The following is a 10,559-nucleotide window of genomic DNA, read 5'->3' as shown; positions in this document are numbered from 1 at the left end:
TTTATTATGGAAAATGTCAAATATACAAACATAGAGAGGAATATGTATAATGAACCATCATTTAACCATCATCCAGCTTCAACAATTATCAAGGCCAATCTTGTTTCATCAACATCTCCAACACACTTAACATCTAGACTTATTATTTTCAAGCAAGTTCCAGATATCATTTCAACTGTAAATAGTTGAGAATATATCACTTAAAGATACACTCTTATTTTCAACATAACCGCAATACTATTATTCCAAATAACATCAAATATCAGTCAATTTTCAAATTATCCAGATTGTCTCAAAATGTATTTATTTTACAGTTTAGTCAAATCAGGATCCAAAAAAGATCCATATATTACAATTGGTTGTTAAGTCTTTTAAATCTCTTTTAATCTATAGGTTCATTCTCCATTTCTTCATTCTGGCAATTAATTTACTGAAGGTACTAGGTCATTTGTTCTGTAGAGTTTCCTGCAGTCTGGATTCTGCTCATATCATCTCTGTGATGTAATGTTTCTCTGTTCCCTGTATTTTCTACAGATCAGGAGTTATGTCTAGAGGCACAGTCAGATTTAGCTTCAAAATTTTGGCAAATATATTTCATAGGTGGTGTAGTGTACTGACATTAGCAGGAATATAATGTCTGAGATGACAGAGACATATGATAAGAATTTTTGCTTTCTAATATCTCACAAATGCCTTTAAACACTTGCGTGACACCTGATATACAAAAGCCACATATAAGCTAAACAGACAGCATTTGCTGTACTAACACCAGATTAGAAGGTAAATGATTCACCACTCAGTGTCATTACAAAATATTAGTTTTTTAGGCAAACCTTCAGTGATGTCTACCATACTTCAAGTGATGTCTTCTATGCTAGATATATAAATAAAGACGAAGAAAATAAGGTCTTTGCACTCAAGGTCACATAACCTGGTCGGAAATACAGACACATAATCATAAAAGCACAAAAAAGGCCACAGGTGCCTAATTAGGAGTCTGTACAGATACAGTAGTAGTGCAACAACCTGGAGAATAGTCATTTTAATAAACAGGGAGGAAGGGTCCAAAAGGATAGGACGAGCTGTGTCCTTGGGAGTATGAAAGAGCTCACCTGTCTTCACAATTCCATTCATCATTGGGATCACATACTTGATTCTTTCAAAGTAAATCTGAACAACATCTATGCCATTCACCTAAAAAAAAAATCTCATTAATAGTTTTATTGGTTCATTGATTCCTTTAGTCATCAAATATTTATTGAAGTATGGTTCATCAACCACTTTGTATTGGAAAAGCCTTCAGTGAATTATCCAATGCAGTTCCACTATGAGGCCACATGAGAGCCTGAGGAGTAAAAGATTGTCCTAGCTAAAATATAAAGCTAAGAAATCAATACACTAGTATTATAGTGTTATAGAATACACTAGTAGTAGACATTTCTAATCTGTGGATCAATGACAGATGTTTCCACATTTCAGCCACCCTTCTAGGCTCTGGGGATATGGACAGGATTCAGACTGGGTCCTAGTCCTCAAAGAGTTCATAGTCTAACAGGCCAAAAGTCATTCAGAAAGATGATTACATTACTATAATGATACTGAAAATATTTCCTGTTTTCCTTGGTGCTTCCACAAAAGGAAGCCTGAAAAAGAAAACTCTGGCCAGCTGTTAGTACTATAGGCTTTAAAGCAGCATTTTCACCCTCCTTTTCCCAGTTAACAACTATTGATGGAAGAAGCGCTCTTTCTTACAACTGGATTCAAGTTAAAGGGAAGTGAGAGGAGCAGCTCCAGTTTCAAAGCCCTTTACCCATCTGTCCCAGAAGGACCCTCTAATGTTGCTATTACTTCAGAAGTTGCCTATTCCTGTTGCTTACACACATATGCATGTGCGCGTGTGCACACACACACTGATATCTGATGTTTCTAAATACAAAAATGTTGAAATATTTTCAGTTCTTTCAAATTAAACCATACAACAGAATTCAAAATATCTATAGCCACCCCCATCCCTTTCAGAGTTACTTCCTTCAACAGTGATCTGATCAACAAAACAGTTTTCTTAGAAAATATAATACATTGGGCATCCAGGGAAACTATATATCAAACATACCAATAGTACCTTTACTCCAACAGGTCTTCTTAAAACTTTTTTTTTAAGGCACTTGCTCAATTTGGGGAAAAAACCCATGCTTTAAAGAACATGCTGAAAATAAATTTCTACCTCATGGCTGAAAGTCTTAATTATCTTTGATCAATGCACTGTTTTCGTTCCGGAGGGGATGAATTGAAATATTCATCTCTACATATTTAGTGTAATAATCTTATAAATAATGCATGGGTGCTATGTAATGACTCTGTAGGAAGAAAATTCCAACTATGGAACAAGTTCTTGGAGGATAGAGGTTAACTAGATACCACTTGGTTTGTTACCTCTGTGTCAACTGTTTTAAGCTGAATTATTTGGATTTCTCTTTTAAAATGAAAGGCTTTTTAGGTTCTTTCACTTAATTTTTTCTTGACTGAACTCCAAAAGCATAACAAGCTGCCCATGTGAATTTGAAAGCTTAAAGTGTGATAACTGCAAAATGTTCTTTTGCAATTTAGAAATAAAAGTTTTACAGATTGCATAAATTGAAGATAACTGGGAACTGAAGATAATCCTAGCAAGTGATAGAACTCAAGCCAAATCTTTCTGAATTAAATACAGCAAATATCTGCAGGCTAAAAAGAGCTGATTAACAGCAACACTGTACCTTTCACATTTGTCAAATACGCAGTTGAAAAGTCAAAATAAGATTGTGCATTATTATCTCTAAGGATGCCTCGTACAAGTTAAACCTCCCAGCTGTTTGAGGCAACATTTTAAATGGAGGCAGTATTATATATGAAGTGGTAATAAAACAATAATCCAATTTCTCTGCTGTTAGGGTATACTTTGACAAGTTTCCAGTTACAGAGAATATCATTAGTTGATTTGGATTGTTAGAATAGGAAATGTCAACTTGTGGGATTTAGAAAGTTTGTTTAAAAAATAAGACATATCTTTCGTACAAAAAACATACTTTTGAAACACACATTCAATAATTCTACATAATTTAGATAATGAAATCATATAATTGGTTTTTAAAAGCTGTTCATTGTCTACTCTGCTCATTACTTTGACAACATTAGTTTTGTCAATTACAATACATACTTTAGACATATTTCTTTGTGGCAAAGATCTTATTTTAAAAATTGGCACCAAAGATTAAAAAGAAAACGTAGAAATATTCAATTCTACCAGTTACTGTGTTCTTTTTAAAAGGTTAATTTGTAGAAGAAAAAAGTGTTTAAATTACAGTTATTATCCATTTATATTATTATTGGTCTGTAGAGTATTTTTAAGATGTTAAATGTTACATAAAGAAAGACATACCCATCCACTCTCTTCACAAGAGTCCCAAGTTTCTAAACTTTCAAAATTTCTTAATACAGAGTGCATAACAGTGACTCCCCCAAAAGTTACTGACTGACACAAAATACCTATCAATAATGATTAAGAGATATGACACAATCTAGGCTACCCTAAAAGTTAGAAATGATCTTTCCACCTATCAATACCCACTTCATGAAGTAGGCTTTACATCTACCTATTTACTATGGCTAGGGGAATAAAGGTAGTTCCAGAGGACAGACCTATGCACTTTAGATAGGATCCCTGATTTCAAACAAGTACTGAAGCAAATGTAAGCACTTTTAACTTGGCACCCAAAAACGTGTGTCATGTGACACAAAACCTGTATCCTAAATCTTCAGGAGAGATTGTTCAGGCATCCTAACAGTCTGAGAGGTCTGTAGCAGCTGAATATGAAGAAAGCTAACTCACTCCATTGGGATGTAATTACCATATAATATTCTATTCCTTTGGCTGCTGGTACTCAGACAAGTTTAAGTGGACTATCACAAATCCAAATATGCGCACTTTCTTTCAAAGACTAGTTTATATTGAGAGAACCATGGTTGTTCTAGGGCCCTGAGAAAGGAGCAATGGGAGTTGGAAGCTGAGCATGCTAAATCACACTCGGAATACAGTTTTCATAATATGTACATAACCAGGATATGGATATGTACATAACAATACCTTCCTGAGAGGGCGTTTACTCTATAAAATCGTATTTTGCTAAGCTACATTCGGGCTAAATGGGAAACGGCCATTTCAAGTAAGAAGTAAAAAACTACCAGTTGTGAAAATGTTCTGAAAATCAAATTATCTACTTACGAATAAAGCAATTTCTGAAAGGGGCAAATTAGATCACCTATCTGGAGATAAAATTATTATTCAGTGCAGAAAGAGCACCAGATGTAAAATTCCTTAAATAGTTTTTTGGAAATTCAAAACTGGTCCTTCAAACCAATTCCCATCACAAAAGGGCTTGCTGACAAGGGCTGATGCCATGAATGAGAAAACAACTTAAGGAAAAAAATTAATGAAAATGCCACACAACCAAGGTGATCTGATTTTAAAGGCCTTCACTATAATACAAACCACAAGACTGATACCAAAAGCCCACATGCACACACGCACTCACACACATAAGTGTGAAATGTAAAACAAACAAACCACAGTGTGCATGCACGTGTACACACACACACACACACACACACAAACCCCGAAGGCTGGGTCAGCAGTTAAGGCACATTTAAAAACAACCACCCATGTGGCTTTGGCTTTCCGAAATGCGTTACAGTGCTCCCCAGAAGCGATTCTGAAAGCATCTGAAAAACGTGCAAATTGTCTGAAAACAGTGCCTGGCAACTGAGACAGTTTGCAAGCGTGATTCAGAGGTCTGCCAAGGAAACAAAAGAAGCCTCCCTCCTCCCGGTGAGACCGCACACGGCATCAGAGGTGCCCCGGGCACTATTTATTGGCAGGTAGGCGGAAAGCAGAAGTCTGTGCAGGAGCGGTACATACTAGGGATCGCTCTCTGGCAGGGACGGGGCCATGGAGTTTCCATTGGTTGGGGAACCGCCCAGCTTTAGTTTTTGCAGATATTCGGCATGCACGGGCTTGTGGCACTGGAGAACCTTGATCGCATCTTCGATTTTGAACCACTCTCGCTTCCTCCCAATGCTAACCGAATCTTCCCAATCCTCCAGAATCTCAGTGACAGTCAGTACATACACGTACGTTCTGTGCTTGCGATCTTGGTTCTGCTCGAAAATGCCCAGGAGCCGGCCTAACTTCCCCTTGACTCCCGCCTCTTCGTACACCTCGCGGACGGCCGCACCGCCCGGCTCCTCCTCGGGCTCCATGCCCCCGCCCGGCACGATCCAGCGGTCCGGGTACCGACTGCTGCTCACTAACAGCACCTCGTCCTCGCGCTCGCTCCGGAAGCACAGGCACGCCGCCCGCTTCTTGAACCCCTCCGGGTCGTAGGTCCGCGTCTGGTTCGGCTTGCACTTCATCCTCGAGGCCGCTGGCCGCTGCTCGGGTGCCCGCCGCCGCCGCCGCCGCCGCTGCCGGGCCGAGGGGCTCCGAGGTGCTGGGGAGAGAAAGGGCCGCGGCGAGGGGCGAGGAGAGAGAGGCGCCTCAGCCCGCGAGCCCCGGGAGCTCGGGGAACATGGGGCGGGGACGGGGGCGCGCGAGGTACGTCAGTCGGTCCGTCCCCCGCGCGGCCGGGGGGTCCCGGGAGCAGACGCCTGAGTAGAGGAGGCGCCTCAACCGCTCCCGTCCCCGCCTCCGCCCCGGAGCCCGGAGCCCGGAGCCCGCCACTCTGCGCGGAGCCCCCGCGCGTCTCTGGTGCGCGTCCCCTTCCCTCCCTCCTCAGCCGCCGGGGCCAGAGTTGAGCGAGGCGAGGGGCATTCGCGTGCGCGTCCGCGTCCTCAGGCACGTGCGCGTTCCCGTCGGGGGGCGGGGGGCGGGGGGCGGGGGGGTCTCGCGGCTCCCGCAGCGCGCGGCGCCTCGGGCGCACTGCGCAGGCGCCCGGTACCTCTGGGCTGGGAATCTCCATCCCCCGGGGCGAAATGCACCGCATTGTGACTTGGGGCAAGCTTGTTTGCACGTGTGCCTTGGAGCCAGACGGGGCTGTGGCGCGGCCAGACGTTTCTCCTCACCCTCCCCACCAGGTTGCAGAGAACACACACGCAGTCGTTTTACACGCAGGACGGATGGTCAAGTGCATAGGGTCATCGTCATCACCGGTAAGGAAGAGGACCGGCTTCCTTCTAGGAAGACCCCGGTTTGGTCAAGATGGTCCTCGGTATTCTTGACAAAACTACCTAATCTTTGCCGAGTCATATCATGCAGTTTTGTTTCTTCAGCAGGTTCTTCACCTTGCCAGGCATCTTGGCACAGCCCATAAGTGAACACCTTTCTGGAACCCCTGTTGACATCTTACCTAACCTCTGGTCCTCGGTTTCCTCATCCGTAAACTCCTCACCCACTTGGTTCAGACCTTTGCACTTTGGGTCATATTCACCCAACAGCTGGAGAACCACCCAAAGCAGTGTTTCATTGAATCCCAGGAGTCTCTCCCTCCCACACACTCCACCCTTCTCTCTCTTTCTCATTGAGAAGTACTGGTTGAGGTTTTGGGAAACATGCCTCTGGCAATCCCTTCATATTTTGCATTTTGATTTTTAGAAGCTTCTTGGCCTGGGACTCCAGCGAGGCCACTTGGTGCTCTCGCACCTCTGTCTGGTCATCCTGTCCCCTTGGCCAAGAAGTGGCCCCCCTCCACAGCCCCAGATGTAACAGCCTAAAGCCTTCCGCCTCCTTTTTATTTTTTCTTCTTGTTTCCCTGCTCGCACAGTAACCTTATGGAGAAGACCTCTGATGTCCCTTACCTTTTGCCTTATTGGAACTTAGGCATCTTTGTCTCTCTCTTACCCGCAGACACTCTGCTGGCATCAGACAAGCAGGATCACAGCAACTCACTTTTCCAGTGAAATAATCCATTCATCAAGGGGAAATTGAATCGGAAAGGTATGTGGAAGATGGTTACGAAACATACAGTCCGGTTTTTAAATAACCAGTTAGTTCAGCTTCCCAGCATCTGTTCCACTCCGTGTATACCCAAATAGCTCATAAAAATGAATGTTTGACTACCCTCAATATCTAGAGCATACTATGACAAAAATGTATGGGCATAATATAACAAAACTCTGTAAGGAAAATAAGATGGAGATGTAAAGACAATGACCTCAACCAACAGGGATCCTACTGCTAGTGATCATATTTTAACCATATGTGGGTGATCAAGGAACATTTGGAGGAATGCAACATACCGTGATTAAAAACAAACTAGGTGGCGCAGTGGTTAAGAATCCACCTGCCAATGCAGGGGACACGGGTTCGGACCCTGGTACGGGAAGATCCCACATACAGTGGAGCAACGAAGCTCGTGCGCCACAACTACTGAGCCTGCACTCTAGAGCCTGCAAGCTACAACTACTGAGCCCACACGCCACAACTACTGAACCTCCCCGTGCACCTAGAGCCCAAGCTCCGCAACAAGAGAAGCTGTGGCCATAAGAAGGCTGCACACTGCAATGAAGAGTAGCCCCCGCTCTCCACAACTCCAGAAAGCCCGTGCATAGCAACGAAGACCCAACGCAGCCAATAAATGAAAATAAATAAATAAATTAAAAAAACTATACTCCATTAAAAATTAAAAACAACAAACTAGGAGGACTTCCCTGGTGGTCCATGCATAAGACTCTGTGCTTCAATGCAGGAGGCATGGGTTCGATCTCTGGATGGGGAACTTCCCCATGCTGCGAGGTGTGGCCAGAAACAAAAGAAAACAAGACCAAACAGACAAACAAACAAACGAAAACCACTAGGAAAATCGATTTCAGCAGGCTGTAATCCTCAGGGTGTCCATACTGAGAAATCCACAAGTGATATGAAACGACTAGAAACAAAATCCAGTATAATCAGGATCTAGGCAAATATACCAATTATCACCCATATTATTACATATCATTTTAGATTTTCCTTCCCACGTGATGAGATTGTAAAGAGAAAAAAGCCTACCATTTTGGTAAAGAAGACAAAATTGTCACTCTTTGCAGATGGTAGGAATATGTTCTTGGGAAGCACCTAAGAAACGATGTAAAAATAAATTTCTTTAAATGGTAGAAATGAATAAATATTAACATTGAGAATCCCAAGAGCTTTCACGTATGCCTGCAATAATTCTGTAGAAAATATAATGGGGAAATGGTGACATCACAGTAGCAATATCAACCGCTACAAAGTACATAAAATACCAAGGGATCCTAAAAAATGGTTAGGCATTGTAATAGAAAATGATAAAACTTGTAGTCAACTTTCAAAGATATTTGAATAGATGAAGAGGAACTTCAGCAAAGCCGGGAGATCGGGCTGGTGTCTGCAGGGAGGTGTGGACCAAACAGGCCCCAGCCACATCACAAGCCTACTTCACAGTTACCAGGGTCTATCTCCTTGTCTCACCAGGGGTGCCGTTTTATAGTCTGTTCCATCACTCCCACATCAGATTATGCCTACGCAATATGCCTGTGCTGGGAATGGGGCATATTTATTGGCAGGGAGAGGAGAAGCTCGGTTATAATACGGAAGGAGGTAGAGGCTGAATTCCTACTGGCAAAGTCATAGCATGTTTCCGGATAAAGAGATCCACAAGTTGCAGGTTTAGTACAATGCCAAGGAAATTTTCCAATTAGTTTTTTCCCGAATTTCATAAAATAATTTTATTTTCCACCTGTTAAAACAATAGGGCAAGAGAGTTTTGACTTTTTCCAAAGAAGAGTAGAAATCTTTTTTGAGAGACTAGCACTCCACTGTCTGGTTTATCTATAGTTCAGTGTTTCTGAGCTGATGAACAGGGTTGTCTCATGAGCCACTGCCGCAGTAGACTGTTAGAGCAACAGCTGTGATACGTGCACGCCTCCCACATTGTCCTTGGCCTTGGGGATGGGGCGTGCTTTGTCCCATGGGACAACAGCAAGTGTGAAGCAAGCAGAGAACTGAAAAGTGCTTGTGCCCTGGGGTTTGCCCTCTCTTGCTGCTCTTGAAAGAAGATGACAACAATGTGCAGAAGCCTGGGCTAGGGGAATGATGAGAGATCCACAGTCCATGCATCGCCTTCCCCCCAGCTGGCAGTCAATCAGTTGCCAGAAATGTGGGTGAGACCATCCTAGACCATCCAGGCCCCAGCAGAGCCAATTAGCTGACAGAGCACTGACCACGGATGCAAAAGTAAGCCTTCTGAGAACAGCAGAAGGACCACTCAGCTGAGCCTAGCTGAAGTCGTTGAGCTGCAGAATTATGAGCAAAAGAATCAGTTGTTTAAAGTCACTAACTTTGGGGGTAGTTTCTTATGCATCAAGAGCTAGCTGACACAACCATTAACTGCCATCCATCAAAATCCAACCAAAAATGGAGAGAGTATGTTTCCTCGTAGAGATGTCACCTCTTCTGGAAGAGGTTGACGTTGAATTTCCCTGGAGTCAGAAGGTAAGGGATGAAGTTAAGATACGTTATATTTATCCATGTCAGTCTTTGTGCCAGGCCCTGTGTTGAGCCCTGTATCCTCTTTAACGACAGCCCATTAAATCCTAAGGAGGCAGTTATTTCCATTTCATAGAAGAGAAGGGTTAGAGTGGAATTTGTATTTGAATTCAAGTCTTCATGTCTCTATCGCTGTGCTCTCACAAAGTCACCACGTCTTGTCAGAAGGATTATTTTTATCAAGAGCTATGGTTTGTTGTGGCATTTTAAACATTGTATGATATTGAAGTATAGTTGATTTACAGTGTTGTGTTCATTTCTACTGTATAGCAAAGTGATTCAGTTATACATGTGTATACATTCTTTTTCATGTTCTTTTCCATTATGGTTTATCCCAGGATCTTGAATATAGTTCCCTGTGCTGTACAGTAGAACCTTGCTGTTTATCCATCCTATATGTTGTACTTTGCATCTGCTAGTCCCAGACCCCCAATCCATCCCTCCCCCAACCCCCTCGCCGACCACAAGTCTGTTCTCTATGTCTGTGAGTCCTTTTCTGTTTTGTAGATAAGTTCGTTCACGTCATATTTTAGATTCCACATATGAGTGATATCATATGGTCTTTGTCATTCTGTTTCTGACTTACTTCACTTAGTATGATAATCTCTAGGTCCATCCATGTTGCTGCAAATGGCATTATTTCGTTCTTTTTTATGGCTGAGTAATATTCCATGGCATATATATATGTACCACCTCTTCTTTATCCAGTCATCTGTCGATGGAAATTTAGGTTGTTTCCATGTCTTGGCTGTTGTAAATAGTGCTGCAATGAACATCGGGGTGCATCTATCTTTTCAAGTTACGGTTTTCTCCGAATATATGCCCAGGAGTGGGATTGCAGGATCATATGGCAACTCCATTTTTAGTCTTTTGAGGAACCTCCATACTGTTTTCCATAGCGGCTCCACGAGTTTACATTCTGTTGTGGCATTTTTGGATGATGTTCTAGTTTGTCATCATTCTGGGCATTGATTTTGATTTGTCGATGGTCTGCTTTATGCATGTAATATTTATTTACCAG

The 10,559-nt window shown here is 42.6% G+C and overlaps 1 protein-coding gene across 1 annotated transcript; it reads right to left on the bottom strand.

The window, feature by feature from the left end:
- Positions 1 to 1,056: 1,056 nt before the first annotated feature.
- On the bottom strand, positions 1,057 to 5,702 carry LOC130841961 (diphosphoinositol polyphosphate phosphohydrolase 3-beta). Its single transcript, XM_057718598.1, has 2 exons — positions 4,955 to 5,702; positions 1,057 to 1,194 (listed from the first exon to the last, which is right to left on the bottom strand). Coding segments are annotated over exons 1-2 (495 nt in total). The 5' UTR covers positions 5,449 to 5,702; the 3' UTR covers positions 1,057 to 1,193.
- Positions 5,703 to 10,559: the final 4,857 nt, after the last annotated feature.

Source organism: Hippopotamus amphibius, chromosome X (assembly GCF_030028045.1).
Source record: "Hippopotamus amphibius kiboko isolate mHipAmp2 chromosome X, mHipAmp2.hap2, whole genome shotgun sequence".
Classification (NCBI taxonomy): domain Eukaryota; kingdom Metazoa; phylum Chordata; class Mammalia; order Artiodactyla; family Hippopotamidae; genus Hippopotamus; species Hippopotamus amphibius.
The sequence above is the reverse complement of the archived record's forward strand: the minus strand, read 5'-3'. Positions and strand labels throughout refer to the sequence as shown.